This window comes from Podarcis bocagei (genome assembly GCF_964188305.1).
Source record: "Podarcis bocagei genome assembly, chromosome: 13".
Taxonomy (NCBI): Eukaryota; Metazoa; Chordata; class Lepidosauria; order Squamata; family Lacertidae; genus Podarcis; species Podarcis bocagei.
The window spans coordinates 11,795,859-11,814,896 of record NC_138138.1 but is presented as its reverse complement, the minus strand read 5'-3'; the positions used below and the strand labels follow the sequence as shown (position 1 = coordinate 11,814,896).

Below are 19,038 nucleotides of genomic sequence, written 5' to 3'. Positions count from 1 at the left end.
ATTTTTGGAGGAAGCTATGTGCTTTAAATGGAAGGTGTGGGTAGTTGCCTCTCTTGCCCCAGGAAACCGGGGAAGGCAAGGAAAAAGAGGAGCAGTAGGCATCTAACATGGGGCATGGGTGGCGCTGTGGTCTAATCCACAGAGCCTAGGGCTTGCCGATTGGAAGGTTGGTGGTTCGAATCCCTGCGGTGGGGTGAGCTCCCGTTGCTCGGTCCCTGCTCCTGCCCACCTAGCAGTTCAAAAGCACCTCAAAGTGCAAGTAGATAAATAGGTACCGCTCCGGCGGGAAGGTAAATAGCGTTTCCGTGCACTGCTCTGGTTTGCCAGAAGCGGCTTAGCCATGCTGGCCACATGACCCGGAAGCTGTATGCCGGCTCCCTCAGCCAATAAAGTGAGATGAGTGCTGCAACCCCAAGAGTCATCTGCGACTGGACCTAACGGTCAGGGGTCCCTTTACCTTTAGGCATCTAGCACTCTCACCAAATCAGAGTCTCTAAAATTCTCTGGGAAAAGCCATGAAGAAATGAAACCAATGAAGAATTGTAGAGCATTATAATAGCCTGATTGTTATTGTGCCAGCCAGTAATTTAGGCAATCGTAATCATTCAGAATCTAGTGCCAAGTAGTATGCAAATTTGTTATGACTCAACTCGCTTATTTTCCATTTATGTAAAAAAGTTTAATAAAATAAATAGGTCATGTCAAGTTGTGCGAACATATTAAATACAGGAACACATTATTTACAATATTAAAAAACAAAACTTCTCCACGTATACATATTTACACTAATGTAAAATCAAACTGTGTCGCTCAAGTTCTCCTTTTCGGTCACAACAATCTTATACACACAACCCAGTGTAACTTAAGGGTACAGTCCCTTGTAGAAGCAAATCCCAGAATGTTCAGTGGGACTTACAGGAAATAATATATAGGACTGTAGCTTGAGTTAATTAAGATGCAGCTTTTCAGGAAGTCCTACATAACTTTACAGGAAGCATAAAGTAATAGCATGTGGTTGCAAGTTTACACACAATTAGACTGCTTAAGATATGCCATGCCACTGTTCAGTGCAGGAAGATTTACATTTCGAAAAGCAAAACAAAGAACTTCACTGAAGGTGGTGAGCGTCGATAAGTCTGTGTGCCAAAGCAATCCATTCCCCCCACAATTGTTGCATCAAAATATTGTAAGTTGTCATATATGATTGCTCATCATTCACCTTTGCCATAAATGGCATATTCTAGCATGCATTTGCCCCTGTATTCCAAAGGGTACTGAGAAGGGGCTGCTGTTACTACATTGGCACAAGTATTTATTCTTTACTTGAGGTGGGAGAAGGATCTAGGTGTGGAACCTGTTTTCCTCCCGATGTTGATGGAATATAACTTGCATCATTCCTGACCTTGGGCCAATTTGGGTAGAGCTAATGAAGAGCTCCAGAAACATCAGGAGAGCCACAGGATCCCCAGACCTGATCCAGGCTTCAAGGGAGAAGCAGCCAGACAACAGGACTGACAAAACAGACTCATTTTATGACCTCTCTCATGGCAAGCTCTCCAAGGATTACGGGAACCACCAGACTGCTGATTTAGAATTCACTTCCCAACCTACTTAAATACAGAACAATCTGTGCTTTGAGGAGAACTTCAGTAGGTGGCCTTCAGTGTTATTTCCACATCTCAGCCGTCTCGATTGTTACACAGCACAGGTTGCGAAAACAGCAGCCCTGGGCTTCTGAATGCTAAAGGGACGGCTCAACGATACTCTAGTTTAGGCACACTGCAGCTGACTGGGATTTAGTGGCATAGCATGCGTTGCCAGAGCCCGGGGCAAAACAAGTATCCTCAGCACCACCCGCCAATAGGCTGGAATGAAGGGACAATAGTTTGGCAACTTACCCAAGTGGCAACAGTGGTGCCCTGCGAGTGTCGAGCATGGCAGAGGGTGGGACAGGGGATTGGTTAGGAATGCGTCTCTTTCTAAAGCCCGTGCAGAGGGCACCCTAGTGATTGGCCGTCGCCCAAATCCACTCTCCAGTCTGCCCACACAAACATTGGGAGATCTTCTGTGTGAGGGGGAGGGCACCCTATTTTTTATTTATGATGACTACTTCATTCCCCCCCCCTTCTGGAATTTTGTGCCCCTAAGAATTTTGCCCCGCCCACGCTATGCCACTGCTGGGATTAGACAAACCCCGAGACAGCAGCAACAAGCAGCTCTTAGGTGAGAGTTTTGCCGTGAGATATCGGTCTTTAAAAAGGTGCATTTATCAAAGAAAGAAAGAAAGAAAGAAAGAAAGAAAGAAAGAAAGAAAGAAAGAAAGAAGCAGCAAACTTGGAAACAGCTTGTGCACCTGTTCTGGCAAGACATCCAGAACAGAAAGCAGAAAGCAGTGACATTTCTGGTCTGCCACCTTTTCAGGCAGCAAGCAGGAGCTCTCAAGATGACAACAGGTGGAGGTGTATGAGAAGAGAGGCACACCCTGTGCAGTTTATCCCAGGCTGGGAGTCACAGAGCTCTTTAAGCAACGTGAGACTTATTTCAAAGCCTGCTCTGTTTCCCCTCCTTTCACCTCGAGGGGTGTGTGTGTGTGGAAGTCAGTAACAACACAAAGAAGAAGAAGAAGAAACCCATCTCTTTATGCAGGCATGAACACCTCCCTAAATTCTCCCCCTTGCACACAGACGTCTCTGTAAACTACCTGCCGAGAGTTCTCTGGTGACAGATTAACGCACACACGGTCTTTGGGTCGTCTTCCGGTACGGAACAGGGTGGGGCAGCTCTCCAGCAGCTGTGGAAACGGCAGATGTTGACTCCTGCAAGTGTGATGGCCTGTTTGACATCCTCTGGCAGCTGCAGAGAGGCCAAGGGCATGCAACCCCCCCCCCCTTGCGGCATCTTCCATGTTGGGCAGACAAGGTCTCAGGCTCTCAACGTGCTCCTCTGAGGTTCTGAGTTTGACCTTCTCTGACGTGCCTCCACGGAAGGGCGTGTGCTTCAGCGACAGCCTTTCCAGCTGCATCTCCTAGAAGAGGCAAGAACTGAGTAATAGCTTCGACAGGGAACATCATCGTGCCAAGCTGGGAGCTACCAGAAGTGTTTCCAAAGAGTTAAAAAGCAGGATTTAGTGGGCCATGTGAACATAAGAAGACCCTGCTGAATCATGCCAACGGCACATTTAGTTCAGCACCCTGTTCTCACAGTGTTGGACTAAATAATAATAATAATAATAATAATAATAATAATAATAATTTATACCCCGCCCTCCCCAGCCAAGACCGGGCTCAGGGCAGCTAACCCCAAATATAAAAACAATCGATTGAAATACAGCTTAAAAAACAAGATTAAAACACATCATTAAAACATTAAAAGGCAGCCTCATTTCGGTGGAAACTCAATCAAAAACTTTTTGGGGGATAAAAATGTCAAGTCTTCACCAAGGCTAACTATCCAGACTGGTCCTACACGGGCCAGAAAAAAAGCCAGGGAAGTCCCCAAATAGGAGTTCTAACACAGAAGGAGAAAGAGAAAGAGGGGGAGGGAATCAAATTGGCTCCAAGCCAAAGGCCAGGTGGAACAACTCTGTCTTACAGGCCCTGTGGAAAGAAATCAGATCCTGAAAGGCGCTGGTCTCATGGGACAGAGCGTTCCACCAGGCCGGAGCCAGTGCTGAGAAGGCCCTGCTCTGGTTGAGGCTAATCTGACTTCCTTAGGGCCCGGGACCACTAGGATGTTGCTATTTATGGACCTTAAGGTCCTCTGTGGGGCGTACCGGGGGAGGTGGTCCCGTAGGTATGAGGGTCCTAGGCCATGAAGGAAGCCTGCAAATGACATGAGCACAACAGCACCATGCCCCAGAAACTGGTATTCAGAGGGGTGCTGCGGCTCAGTGATGGGGCCCGTGCTTTGGGTGCAAAAAGGTCCCAGAATCAATCTCCAGTCAAGAGAGGACTATGTCCAATGCCAGCCAGTGTAAGACAAGAAAAAAGCACACCAAGAACTCAGGCCAATGTAAGTTTCAGTAGTGGGAGTGGTCCCTACTCACAAGTCAATAGTCAATAATAACAAAAACTAATCCATTCAAAAGTATGTATTCTGACAAGAATTACAAACTCAAATAGAGATTACAAATTCTAACAGAGATTACAAACTCTAACTCATAAAGATATGTATAACACAATAATTCGTTACAAAGATTTTCAGTAGTGGACCACTCCCACTACTGAAACTTACATTGGCCTGAGTTCTTGGTATATTTAATAACAAGAACTGTAACTTATTTAAAGCCAGTGGAAGACAGCTCCTAGATGGATTGCGTAATTAGACAGAGCCTTCATATTGACCTGACAATAACGGCTTTGCACCTGACAGCTTCCTAAAGAATGCCTGCAGCCGTAGAACCCGATTCTGATCTCTTGCAGGGTCCATACTTTCAAGGAAATGCTACCTACTGCATTTAACTCTGGAATGACAGACAGTGGAACTGGAAAATAGTCTGTCTCTACTCACTTCCCCCAAACCAAACAGTGCAACCTCATACATTTTGCTTTGGAAGCGAGTCCCACTGTGTTTACTGTGGGCTACTCCCCGGTAGATGTGAACAGGATGGCAGCCAAAGAGGGGGAACAGGATGGCTCGAAATGGAAGCATCATCGGTTCACACCTACAGAGCCAATTAATGCACCACACACAATTTAGCACTTGCCCAAAGTTTGAAAACAGACAAAATGCTGCCCCTGTGATCATTTCGGAAATACAGAATTTCAGAATTTTGTTGGCATACTATACTTTGTTGTCATTCTTATAACAGCCGCCCTGTGAGGTTGGTAATAGGGTATGGGTGGAAATGGGCAAAGATGCAGTGTTTTCCTTTAATCCACCTAGTGAACATATAGATGCCGCAAGATGGTGCTTAGTCACTACGCCGTAGAAGTTCTGATACAGATGATAGGGATATATAGAAAGCCATTGGCCCATCTGGTTCAGGGGACATACTGGGCAAATGCTCTACTACCAAGCTAAGGCCCTTTTCCAAATATGATGCATAGCCAGATTTGCAATATATTTGGGGTGTGGTTCCTCTTCTCCTGAAAGGCACTATTATCCCAAAGCGATGCTATCCCCAGTCAGTTCTACGAAGAGGGATTTTTGACTGTTTCTTGGAGAATTAAAACCTTTGGAGAAGAAAGCATATTGAGTGGCAATGCTTACCTTCAGTTCCCTTTAAACATCATTGCTGGAACTTCCGTTTTCTTGCCGGAGCCTCCTCCTTTCTTCCTTTTCATCGCACACAGAACACTTTTTCCTTACCCTGTGAAGCAACAACATTGGAATCCGTCATGAAAACCGAGATTGCCCCCTCCAAAAGTATACAAAACACCCCTTTCACAAACTCTGGTGATCTGAAATCCAAGCGTAGCATTGCCTATTATATCTGGAGGCAAAGCAACTTGCCTCGTGCATGGTATAATTCTGAGAAGGCCAGTAGGAAACAGAGTGTGTTCTTTCAGTTTACTGTGCATTAAAATACAGTGGTACCTTGGTTTGCGAACAGTCTGGTTTGCATACGTTTTGGATTACAAACACGTCAAACCCGGAAGTGCGTGTCCCGGTTTGCGAACTTTTTTTGGATTACAACCCATTTTTTTTGGATTACAAACAATATTTTTTTTTTGAGGCCCCATTGGCGAAAGCGCGCCTTGGGTTACAACCTGTTTTGATTTACGAACGGACTTCCAGAATGGATTACGGCTGTAAACTAAGGTACCACTGTATACAAACCCTTTTAAGGAACTCAGGATAGGGGTGGAGAAGGGACTAACAGAGTCCAAGCATTAATTCCTGCAAAATGTCCTACTGCTTGGGCCAAATCTGCTGCAAGGGGTGGGAAAAGAATGTGAGGGCCCTTCAGAGTAGGTGTACTGAGAAGGTGGACTGGGCCTCTGAGGTTTCACTACGTGTCAACGATGAGTTCCTGATCCATTTATCCACCATCCATTTATCCACCATCCAGGCTGACACTTCAAGGCCCCTTCACAAACAGGTGTAGCTTCCGGCAGCCCGGCCAGCTGTTCTCAGTTTACCCTCACGAGGCCCTCATGAAGGTAAAAAGGGGAGGCAGAGAATCATCTCGGCCATCTTGAGTCCCTTGGAGGAATATGATATATACAGAAGCGAGACTTCAGAAGGCAGTGAATTGGCTTTGCATTTCTGTTCTTAGTTCAAGAACATTCGGCTAGTTTGCAACATCGCTGCCAGCAACAGATACCATGGACAGATCCATTTGTGCATGCTTTGTTTGCCTAGTAAAAAAGCATTGATGGGTACCTGCAAATGGTATCATTTGCAGGCCTCTATGGAAACTGGCTATAAACTGTTAATTTATCCTAAATTATTAGCACTGAGCTGTGCATTTTTAGGGATTCGAATGAGCCGGAATGCCCTGCCTTACTCTTTGTAGATTAAACTGGGTGAGGCAGCATCTAAGGTGAATTCTTACTATGAACAATATAAAGTGCAGCAGTGCGATTGCCACTAAACCCCCTTTTCCCCATGAGTGGGACATTGCTTTATGCTATCACATGCAGTAAACCTATGCAGATGGCACACTTAGCCAGGCATTGGCTGGCATGGTGTGATTGAGGGATATTGCCTGAATCCCATCCATCCTCCTACCGGGGCCCCCTCAAATTGTGTGGCACAGGAGTGTGGGCCGCTCCTCATGAAATCACAAGGGTCCATGGTTTACAAATGCAACACTAGCTCATGACACCATCCCACATTGAACCCATTATCCGCCCCCAACTATTTGGTGACCACCATGTACCCATCCAAAAGTAGAGACATCACCTTGCCAACAAAGGTCCGTATAGTAAAAGCTATGATTTTCCCAGTAGTGATGTATGGAAGTGAGAGCTGGACCATAAAGAAGGCTGATCGCCAAAGAATTGATGCTTTTGAATTATGGTGCTGGAGGAGACTCTTGAGAGTCCCATGGACTGCAAGAAGATCAAACCTCTCCATTCTCAAGGAAATCAGCCCTGAGTGCTCACTGGAAGGACAGATCCTGAAGCTGAGGCTCCAATATTTTGGCCACCTCATGAGAAGAGAAGACTCCCTGGAAAAGACCCTGATGTTGGGAAAGATGGAGGGCACAAGGAGAAGGGGACGGCAGAGGACGAGATGGTTGGACAGTGTTCTCGAAGCTACCAGCATGAGTTTGACCAAATTGCGGGAGGCAGTGGAAGACAGAAGTGCCTGGCGTGCTCTGGTCCATGGGGTCACGAAGAGTCGGACACGACTAAACGACTAAACAACAACAACAATGTACCCATCATTTGTTTAAATTAAGCTTGTTCCAGAGCTTTACATCTTAAAGGTTAGGAGGGTGTAACCTTTGACCAGTTCCTGGAGACCTGAAGGACACCATCTGCAGACTGCTTTTCAATTGAAAAGTTTCTGAAATGTTGAACTTACAAGAGCGTTCACCAGATTGTTTGCTTAGATCATTGATTCAGATGATATTCATATGGGATACTTTAGGACAAACTTGTAGTGCAAACCAACACCCTATTCCTATAACGCACTCAAAAAAGGACTAGAGGAGAATGTGGATGTAGGTGAAACATTGTGTGTGCTTCTGCCACCAATTTACTAGGTTTCTTCAACAAACCGGAGGACCGAAATTGTACTACTTACAGCAATGTTACAACGATCACAATGGCAGCAAAGGTGAGCAAACCAGCCGTCGACGCAAGTACTGTGGATGTGAAACTTTCGTTGCCAGCGGTAATGTGCGTCTTCAAGAACTGCTCGACGCAACGTTCGCCAAAGTAATCCGAGTGGCACCTGAAAATTGACCACACACAAAATTTAGCCGCACAGTTTTTTGAGCGCTCGCTTCAGAGTTTACACCAAGGCAAGCCATTCGGATATGACCTCCTGCAGCTCATCAGCACCACACTGTAAGATGCTGGAGCCCGAGGAGCAGGATCTCACCATGTAATGTTGTCAGATCCAACAGCGCCAGTGAGGAGTTTGCCAGCTGTAGGCTAAGCTGCAATGAGTTTGGCTGGGACGTTCCAGGAAAAGCGTACTTCATTCTTTCTTTTAACACATGAGCAAATTACGAGTTCGGCGGCCCATTGTGCAGCTTACGAATGCCACAATCGTTTAAAACGTACATGGCAAAGAGGACTTGCTGGTGACACAGTGAATTACCGTATATTTTGCTTTATAAGACGCACTTTTTCCTTTTCAAAAATGAAGGGGAAATGTGTGTGCGTCTCATGGAGCGAATGCAGGTTCCTTGGCTTCAGTGATAGCAATGCGAAGCCTCCGAAGCGCAGAGGGAGAGGTCCCCCCGTGCTCCGGAGGCTTCGCGTTGCTTTCGCTAAAGCCACCTGAAGCCCCCGGAGCGCAGCAGGAGTTCCCGCTGCGCTCCGAAGGCTTGCGGATAGCCGCCTGAAGCCTGGAAAGCGAGAGGGGTCAGTGCACACCGATCCCTCTTGCTCTCCAGGCTTCGCATCACTGGAGAGGCGCTGCACAGTTTTCCCTCTCTGCGCAGCGCCCCTTCAGCGAAGCGGGAGGAGAAATGGAAGGGGCTCCGTTTCTCCTGCCGCTTCTCTGAAGGGGAGCTGAGCAGAGAGGGGGAGATTTTTTCCCCCCTGTTCTCCCCCTCCTATGGTCCGGTGCATCCTACAGAGCGAAAAATATGGTAATAAGAAGTGCTAACAAGACAGCGAGCAAAACCCACCAAAGTTTGGGTACCTTTGTCCCCAGGAACCCTCTCCTGCCATTACATAACTCTAGATGTTCTGGAATTTTCCCAAGGACACACCCCTCACCGGCCTGACTTTGCACCCCAGACGTATTTGCTTCGGCTAGTTATGTGCTCTCAAATTCCAGCAATACCTTTCGCCTGCTGAATGGAAGATACGAGAGGCGGCTGTTACCGTATGCAGAAACTAGATTTCTGTACAATTTTTGCCCCACCCATTTTGGCCACTGGTTCTGCCTCCCCCCCCAACCTTTGGCCCTCAAAAGGTTGCTCAGAAAGGAACCCATCCGTTCCTATTCTTCATTTAGAATATATGTATAAAAACCACAGTTATTCTAACAATGGCATTGGGCTCGTTCCAATCAATGCAGAGACCAGCCAGCAGCACCCATATCCAGGTTTCTGTGACACCTTTGTCTAGGAACGTAAGGTCAGATTAAGACTTTTAGAAGCCCCAAGCACTTAAAAGATTTCGGTGCCCACATATATATCCAATTCAAATTATAGGAGCGTCTCCACCCCCATCGTTCTACCCGGACACTGAGGTCCAGCACCGAGGGCCTTCTGGCAGTTCCCTCACTGCGAGAAGCCAAGTTACAGGGAACCAGGCAGAGGGCCTTCTCGGTAGTGGTACCTTCCCTGTGGAACACCCTCCCACCAGATGTCAAAGAGAACAACAACTACCAGGCTTTTAGAAGACATCTGAAGGCAGCCCTGTTTAGGGAAGCTTTTAATGTTTGATGTATTATAGTATTTTAATATTCTTTTGGAAGCCGCCCAGAGTGGCTGGGGAAGCCCAGCCAGATGGGTGGGGTAAAAATAATAAATTATTATTATTATTATTATTATTATTATTATTATTATTATTATTAACAATGATAAATTGTGAAATACCATTTCATTTTTCAAAATGAAACAAAACCTGCAGTAAGATGGGAGATAATGTTTATTTTTGTATAAAGGTAAAGGGACCCCTGACCATTAGGTCCAGTCTTGGCCGACTCCAGGATTGCTGCGCTCATCTCGCTCTATTGGCCGAGGGAGCCGGCGTACAGCTTCCAGGTCATGTGGCCAGCAGGACTAAGCCGCTTCTGGCAAACCAGAGCAGTGCACAGAAACGCCGTTTACCTTCCCACTGGAGCGGTACCTATTTATCTACTTGCACTTTGAGGTGCTTTTGAACTGCTAGGTTGGCAGGAGCAGGGACTGAGCAACGAGAGCTCACCCCGTCGTGGGGATTCAAACCGCTGACCTTCTGATCAGCAAGTCCTAGGCTCTGTGGTTTAACCCACAGCGCCACCCACATCACTATTTTCTCCTGCTTTTTTCTAATTGCAAAGCCTTTGATCGGATCCTCAAAAGTCATCTTAACGCAACACATCTCCTTCTATGCTTAGCAGAGATAAGGCGTCCAGCCTGCCTTGTGGCATGGTTTTCTGTTGGGAATTTTAATATACTTCAGCTGAGAAAACAAATGCTCAGCTGAGAAATTTGTGACCATTAATGTTAAAAAAAAACAGCAATGGGAAATTTCCGTAGTGACCCCTCTTCCCTTGATGGACTTATTTTGCTTCATGGTTAATTCAGCCTAGCAGGTTGACTGTGGGTTGATAAGAGCTTTGTTCTCAAACTTTCTCAATAATTCTCCCACCCACTTTTTTGTTTAAAAAACGGTAAACTATTTATCAACAGATCTGTGTTTTCTATGTTTTGCTGCCCATTTAATAGCCCTGCGCTCAGGGCTGTGGCTTTAAACGCCTTCTGTTTATGATGTCTTATGATGGTGGGCAGTATATAAATCAATCAATCAATCAATCAATCAATCAATCAATCAATCAATCAATTCTGTGCAAAAGTCCAGGATTCAGAAGGATAGCCCTCCAAGGCAGTAGGTCAACTTACTTGCATGTGGCTTTTCGAAGGTGTTCATAATATTTGCAGTCCCCATGTACACAGAAGTTTTTAAACTCTGCTTCACACGGAGTTTTCTTCTTGTTTTTCTTCCCCTTGTTGTTTCCCTTTCTTTTTGGCTTCTTTTTCCCGCTCTCTGATTTTGCTGGCTTTTTAAGTTCAAATGGAACTGGAAAGGGGAAAGGGGAAAAAAAGTGTTTATTTGCATTGAGGAGTTATCTGCCCTTGCTTCCATGAGCTCAGGGTGGTATTTTAACTGCAGATTAGATCATACTGAGAGGGAAATGGGGGAAGAGGGAGGGAGATGTAGCCAAGAACAGTAGCATTTCAATCTCAGTTTCCCATTCAAACTAGTACACCACTTTGGCTGCAAGTCCAAAGATCAACAAAGGGCTTTCATGCTAGAGAGCTGCCTAGAATACACAAGATTCTAACAAGATAGCAATTGGGCATCCTGCTATAAATTGAAGATGGCCCTGAAAATATTCTTGTGTGGAAGAGGTTTTAGGTGCATTTTTAAAAAACAGCTGCACCAACAATAACAACAACAGAAGATGAACAAAAGATGCTTATGTCTTTAGAGGAGACAACTTTGTGCCAGCAGAAACTCAAGGAACAGAGTCTAGGAAACCGTGATTTATTTATTTTTATACACTAAGGCCAAGGTGCCTGATCCAGATATTAAACTCTTGGTTTCAGGAAGCGCTTCCCTTTCTATTTTTAGACCTAGTACATACCTCACACTCCAGAAGTAACATATGACCAGGAAAGAAGCTGACACAGATGGGAAACAATTTTTGCCTCTGCTTTTTATGTTGATGTGACACACATTTTAGAAAGTCAATGTGCAAAAGCCCTTTTAATATAGCTTCGAGTTTGATTCCCAAATGCAATAAAGTCCCAGCTAGTAATAACTGTTGTTGACTAATTTTATCATAAACATTACTGCTCAGCATGAAGGGCAAATTAAGTAGTGCCGACTAATTATGCTTAGCAAGTCTAATGAAGTGTGGTAATATGGTTAACCCCAAAGATATTTGCATTTCAGAGGGGTTCAAAGGACTGAGCAGACAGCCAAGGAGGAATTGTTAAAGAGGATTTCACAGCCATCTCCCAGTTTAAAAATGCATGCTTGTGGGATTCTGCTGCGGTGTGCTAATGAACATGTGCCATTAATGGACGGAAAGACATTCTTAAATCATTCCCACCCAACCCTCCGATACATGCCTGTGCAAAAGCATCAGTTAACACACAACTGAGTTTCAGGATCGCCTCCTGAATTTTCCATTTTGCTGGTACAGTGGTACCTCAGGTTAAGAACTTAATTCGTTCTGGAGGTCCGTTCTTAACCTGAAACTGTTCTTAACCTGAGGTACCACTTTAGCTAACGGGGCCTCCCGCTGCCATCGCACAATTTCTGTTCTCATCCCGAAGCAAAGTTCTTAACCCGAGGTACTATTTCTGGGTTAGCAGACTCTGTAACCTGAAGCATATGTAACCTGAAGCATCTGTAACCCGAGGTACCACTGTACTAAGAACACAAAACATAACTAGACGACCTTTTTTGTTTTTTTAGGTCATGATCGGCAAGACTTGCTAGACTTCATGTTGTAGGTGTGTTTATTGCATTTTAATCATGCTGTTCCTCCAAGAAACTTAAGCAATGCGCATAGCTCTCCCCTCCCCCCCAACAGCAACTCTGAAGTACGTTGGGTCAGTCATTTTCTCTCAGCCTAAGGTAAAAAAAAACACACCACCTAGGTGTACCTCTAAAAACCTACAATACGAATGACAAACTTGTTTAGAAGACATCATACAGAGACACTCATCAGAGAAACAGGACTGAGTACAACTCCCTGTCAGGCACACAAACTGACACCGTAGCATCCTTTCGGTGCACATTGCTCAGCACATGACGGCTACATTGCAATTAGCATTACGAATAACACTTTGAGCCATGGCAGGTGGCTGTCAAAAGACAAAAGACCAGCTAGGCTCCATGATACCAAACCTTGTATGTTCTACCTTGGTGGTTCTTCACCCCCAACCTGGATTACCGTATTTTTTGCTCTATAAGACTTACTTTCCCCCTCCTAAAAAGTAAGGGGAAATGTGTGTGCATCTTATGGAGCAAATGCAGGCTGCGCAGCTATCCCAGAAGCCGGAACAGCAAGAGGGATTGCTGCTTTCACTGCGCAGCGATCCCTCTTGCTGTTCTGGCTTCTGAGATTCAGAATATTTTTGTTTTTGTTTTCCTCCTCCAAAAACTAGGTGCATCTTGTGGTCTGGTGCGTCTTATAGAGCAAAAAATACGGATACTTGAGAATTGCTGAGAGCGTTGATGGCCCACTTTATGGTTTCCTTTGGAGACTATGGAAATTTGTAGTCTGTATCCTCCTCAAGCTGCTATTCATGGACACATTCCAGAGTAAGAACTTAGTTTGTTGACTGTACCTTTCAGGGGTGCCAACTTCAATAAGATATTTTTTGTGGGGGGAGGTAAGCCCCACCCCACATATTCGATCATGTGATGCTGTGCGTGCACACCATTCGGGCTTGGCCCCTTCAAATATTTTTGAGGGATGGCCGAAGAGACCTCAGCCCTGAGGACTGGCTCCTATGGTACCTTTATTCTGCCACGAAGGGGCCAAAGGCTTTCAGGTTGGTCAAGAAACTAAGCTAGATGGGCCAATGGACTGATTCAGTACTAGGCAGCTTCAGATGTTCCTACGATGGCTTGGAAAATTCTCAACAGCCCTCCAAGTGTCTCTTGCTTAAATGGTTTTGTCCTGCCCCTTGACTCCACAATGGAGCCAGCAATTCCCAGGATTCTTTGGAGGCAGCCAAGACTTGTGCAACCACTATAAGTTTGCAGCGTAGCTATGCTCCTTTATTTTCTGGAACCAACAACAGTCCATTTCGAAAAAGTGCCAACAGAGTTACCTCAAGAGTCTTAGAAATGGCATGAGCGTTAGGAAGGCAAAATATTTCTCCTAAATCAACATTTCCTTAAAACTCAAACGCAACAACGCTGTCAGCTCTCAGGGTTAAAGGCTCAATTGTGAGCCAAAGAATGAGACTGCTTCTGAACCAAAGGCTGAAGGGCTTAATTCAGGCAGTTTTGGGACTACAACTCCCATCATCCCTAGCTAACAGGACCAGTGGTCAGGGATGATGGGAATTGTAGTCCTAAAACATCTGGAGGGCCCGAGTTTGGGGATGCCTGGTTTAAATGCATTGTCTCAGCAGCAGAATGCGAACACATTGGGGGCAGTGTACTGCAGAAAAATTCACTCTTGGTGAATTCCAGTTCAAACATCTGCACTTCCCAGAATAATGTACAGATGGGAATTTTGTTATCTACTATCTGCTGAAGTTCTTGAGTGTTACAGCCCAGATCTTGGCTCCAAAAAGAATAAAAATACATTTGAAGAGTATGTACTTGGCTAGGAAATGTGTTTTGAAATATATATTTAAATACAAGTTTCAGAGATTACTATTTAAATGGACTTATGGCCAAGCAGATGCAAAAGTAGTATGAACCAGAAGCAGCCCAGATCACCTACCATATAGCAGCAGAAATAGCTTATGCTTTGAGTTTGCCAGAAATTTAAAGCTCTATTTACAAACAACACATTCTGCTGCCATCCCAAAACTTAATTGCAACTATGCACTGGGAAAGCTTATCAGATTGATACCCAGGTTTCACTAATTAAATAATATTCAAAATAACTCTCGCCCACAGCGGTTGCAGGAGAACTGCAACCCAAGATACGATCACATTGTTCAGATTTTGAAAACCTCAAATTTAAAAGGTTTAGTAATATTAAAGGAAGGAAATCCTACTGGGCTGTGGTAGTGCAGGGCAAGTTTCTACTTAGCCTCATATTCACTTGGTGTGACTTATGGGAAAATATGTCTAAGGTCCATTGTTGCTACGTTATAGGGTAATTAACTTACAGCAGTGTAAATTAATGCTAACTGGTGAGTGAAAAGCGAATTATTGAGTTTGACAGTGCTTTTTTCTGGGGGGGATGCAGGGGTATGGATACCCCTAAACGTTTTGTGAATCTTTGTACTTTGGTCCATTTACTGTCTTTATTTTCCCCAATTTGAACTATAAAATGGGGATTTTCTTGAGTCAAAATAAGAGTACCCCTAAACACTTTTTTTTAAAAAGCACTGGAATTTGAGTATTATATTATTCTGTGGAGACGATGAAAACTTGAATTTGAAGAAGGGAGAAACTGAAATCCATTCATTTCTTCCTGTCCTGAAAATTTGGGTTAATAATAATAACATTTCTCTCTTTTCTTTTACACAATGGGATACCTGACAAAATGTAGGAACCCCTTGCAATTAAGGTAAAGGACCCCTGGATGGTTAGGTCCAGTCAAAGGCAACTATGGGGTTGCAGCGCTCATCTCGCTTTCAGGCCGAAGGAGCCGGCGTTTGTCCACAGACAGTTTTCCAGGTCATGTGGCCTGCAGGACTAAACCTATTTTTGCTCAACAGGACACCGTGACGGAAACCAGAGCACATGGAAACGCCGTTTATCTTCCCGCTGGAGTGGTACCTATTTATCTACTTGCACTGTGCTTTTGAGCTGCTAGGTTGGTGGGAACTGGGACCGAGCAATGGGAGCTTACTCCATTGCGGGGATTCGAACCGCCGACCTTCCGATCGGCAAGCCCAAGAGGCTCAGTGGTTTAGACCACAGCGCCACCCGCATCCCTAGGACCTCTCCCAACATCTCGCTAATATATAGTTGAGCCCAGCTGCAAGTGCTTGGATCATAGGAAGTAGAACCAACAAAAATGCAGAGCATTTGTGGGACCCTAAAGCTTGCATGCAGGGACGCGGGTGGTGCTGTGGGTTAAACCACAGAGCCTGGGACTTGCTGATCAGAAGGACGGTGGTTCGAATCCCCGCGACAGGGTGAGCTCCTGTTGCTCGGTCCCTGCTCCTGCCAACCTAGCAGTTCGAAAGCACATCAAAGTGCAAGTAGATAAATAGGTACCACTCCGGCGGGAAGGTAAACGGTGTTTCCGTGCGCTGTTCTGGTTCGCCAGAAGCGGCTTAGTCATGCTGGCCACATGACCTGGAAGCTGTACGCCGGCTCCCTCGGCCAATAAAGCAAGATGAGCGCCGCAACCCCAGAGTCAGCCACGACTGGACCTAATGGTCAGGGGTCCCTTTACCCTTTAAAGCTTGCATGCTCTTGTAATCAAAGTTGGCCAACTAAAAACTCTCTCCTATATTTCCTTGCAGAAGACACACGCCAGCAGCTTTTTTGCACAAAACCCACCACATCCCAGCAGCAGGCTCGTCTCCACATGGCCCACAGCCAAGGACGAAAGAGCTCTCCACAGGCAAAAGCTCAACTTTGACATACCTGTAGCTGAATCACCTACAAGGAATTGAGGTGCCATCGCCACCTCTTCCTCTTCAGTCTCTTCGTAGTCAACTCCCGAGGAAAACACCCCAGTTGCAGGTGTATTAAGCGTCCTCAGGACGGGCATGTTTTGCTCTTGTTCCGTCACATTTAGCCCTGATCCAGCGGCATGCTGGCACACTGCAAGAGAGAAATGAGACAAATCAGGATGCCATTCTTACTAGTCAGCCAAAACCAGCAGAGAGGTGTTTACCTGAAAGTTACATTAGGCAGCTATTACTTATGTAGTCTTATGCAGCCGTGAGTCACCCGAGAAGCAGCTCTCGGCTTTTCTAATGAGCGAATGCATTTATACTTCCCCGGTATTTTAAAAATGCCTCCCAAGTTTTGGGTTGCTATGCTCTGTTTGACAAAATCAGTGCGCCGCTTACGAGAAACAGATTCTCCACTATAGGCACAAGTCCATGGCTACAATGACTCTGAATTTGGAGGGAAACCCCACTCCTATTAAAAGGACTTACTCAATTCAAAACGACTTACTTCTGAGAATATCTGGTTCGGGGGGTGGAGGTGTCCCATATAGGGAATCAAACCTGCAACCTCAGCCCTATCAGTACCATGCTCTAAGCAACTGAGCTATCCAGTGCGTCCTGAGATGAAGATTTTCGGGGATCCGGCGACCAAGACAAACAAGCCGCCATTGCGCAGAGCAGTGACAGTTGCTGACATTAGCCACATCTTAGACTAACACAGGGGTTTGGACCAAAACGCCTGCGCAGGCAATTACTATAGGAGGAACTCCCAATCAGCCTAATCCCATATTACCTACTCATTATCCCTTTCAGTGATAACCAACACGGGACCCTCCAGATTTTGCTGGACTGCAACCCCATCGTTCCTGACTTCGTCATTGGGGCTGATGGAAGCTGTAGTCCACAACATCTGGAGTATACGAAGTTGGTTGCCCCCTGCTTCCAGGTCAGACAGAAATTACAGTTGAGAGGGAATGCACCTTTCTAGAAGGGGGGTAACTGTGCATTGTGGCTGCAAGCCTATAAGCACTTTCCTCATAGGAAGCCCAGCCGAACATAGTGGGACTTACTCCGTTGTAAGTATGTTATAAAGACCATAAGCCACATAATTCTTTAACCCCTTTGTTATTCGAACCACCCCCCATCTACAATACAGAAACAGGAATACTGGTCTATCTTGCAGAGTTGTTGATATAAGAGGTGCTATATGAATTCTAAGCTCAAGGTGCAATGGTTAGCCCCTGACTTGGACTGGAAAGAGCTGGGTTCAAATTCCCCACTCCGAGCTTCTTCAGACAACCAGTTCAATTCAGCATTCATCCTGATCTGCTTGCACAAAGTTCACACAGGGGTTACGACTATGCCCAGTTTTTTCGGAGCATTCATTCCAAATTGTTTATGGGGTGCTTATATGACAATAAGCGTTCTCCCAGATTCACTTGCGGGGAGATACACGTCTTTCCATTAATTGTTCGTTCATTCCACACTTTCCTAAAAGATTCCCCGTCACTTTCCTAAAAGTGTTTTTACAAAGTGAATTGTAGCACTAGGGCAACAGAGCACCTTAATCCACCTAAATTACAGAAACCTAAATTTCCGGCATGTGTTCCAGTTTCTGCCGACAAAACAGTGGCAGTCTGGAGGCAGCTTCTGCCAAGAAGGTCAGTAGACTGGGTGACCTTTGGACCAACTGTCCCACCTGTGGGTGAGATGGGCAACCTGCGGTCTTCCAGACATTGTCAGGCCCCAACCCCTGCCATCCCTGACCACCAAACCACCCTGGTTGGGCCTGATGGGAGCTGGCGTCCAACAACATTTGGAGACCAACAGGTGAGCTCATCCTAGTCATCCTCCGAATGGTGCAACAATAAAACTGCCATCACATTTGCAAAGCTAAGCAGGGTCTGGTCTGGTTTCAAATTGGATGGGGGACCTTGTGTGTTGAGAGGTTGGACTTAGATGACCCTGGGTGGTACTTTCTTCCAGCATCACCTTTCTATGATCTACGAAGGACACATAAATGCACGAGAGATGCATGGAGGGAACAGCAGTTTAAAAATAAAATTAAAAATAAAGGAAGCTTTAATTAGGATGTCACAAAAACAGGGAAGAACAAGTATCTAGTAGGGTTAGCGAGGCCAGATCAAAAGTGTAGGGCGTGGGAAAAGGAGAGGAACCCCCCCCCCGCAGCCTTTCAGGTGCCTCCTGTTTCAAAACAATGGTGCTGTTCCAACCCAACCTCCTGGAATCAGGAAGCCGTCGGGTCTTGGAGCCAAGCCGTGAGAAGCGAGAGAAAATGTAGCAAGTTCCCATCGCTGTACCAGAAACGCCTCTCTCTGTGCGTCTCTCTCCAAAGCGCACCGTCTTGGGTCTGTCACCCGAAGTTAACCCCGACACCCCCCAGCCCAGGGTCTCATTGCCCGCCCACCCACCTGCCCCTCTTCCCGCCCCGCCGCTCACCTAAGCTCCAGAGCAGCAGCCGGAGGAGGGCGAGCGTGGCGCGCATGGAGGGCACGGGCGCGTCGTCGGGGGGCGGACGGCTAGGCAGGCGCGCAAAGGCGGCTCCGGCTCAGAGGGACTCGACGGGCGCCTGGCGAGCTGCGAGCGCCGTACGGCAACCCTGCTCCATCCCTGCCGAGAGATATATATGCGGTGGAGGCAGGCAGGCAGGCCGGTCGGACGCAGCTCGACGTCAGGCGGGTGGGGAAAAGGTACAAGAGCGCCTCCGGAGACGCCACCCAGGTGCGCGCGGCGCAAAGAGCGAGCAGGGCGCGGAGGCGGAGCGGGCGCGGAGAGGCGGCGAGGCGGGCCAAGAGGTGATTCAGCCGCGGCTCACGAGCTGCTACCGGCTTCCCCACGAGCCCGGAGAGAGGGAGCTCCGGCCGGATCCCGGGGGGGGGGGCAGAATGAAGGGCGCGGGG

The 19,038-nt window shown here is 46.4% G+C and overlaps 1 protein-coding gene across 1 annotated transcript; it reads right to left on the bottom strand.

Moving 5' to 3' along the window:
* Window positions 1-660: 660 nt before the first annotated feature.
* Window positions 661-18,821, bottom strand: LOC308571301 (amphiregulin-like). The gene is made up of 6 exons (XM_081166927.1): window positions 18,578-18,821; window positions 16,086-16,265; window positions 10,682-10,859; window positions 7,699-7,848; window positions 5,212-5,311; window positions 661-3,025 (listed from the first exon to the last, which is right to left on the bottom strand). Exons 1-5 carry the CDS (start codon window positions 18,621-18,623, stop codon window positions 5,224-5,226), a joined length of 642 nt encoding a protein of 213 aa, XP_081023053.1. The 5' UTR covers window positions 18,624-18,821; the 3' UTR covers window positions 661-3,025; window positions 5,212-5,223.
* Window positions 18,822-19,038: the final 217 nt, after the last annotated feature.

Excerpts from the sequence above, each read along its gene's own strand:
- LOC308571301 (XM_081166927.1), bottom strand. The coding sequence starts at position 18,623 with ATGCGCGCCACGCTCGCCCTCCTCCGGCTGCTGCTCTGGAGCTTAG. Across the intron at positions 10,860-16,085 it reads TGTAGGTGATTCAGCTACAG|TTCCATTTGAACTTAAAAAG; the intron begins GTATGTCAAAGT and ends TCCCCTTTCCAG. Across the intron at positions 7,849-10,681 it reads CTTCGAAAAGCCACATGCAA|GTGCCACTCGGATTACTTTG; the intron begins GTAAGTTGACCT and ends GTCAATTTTCAG.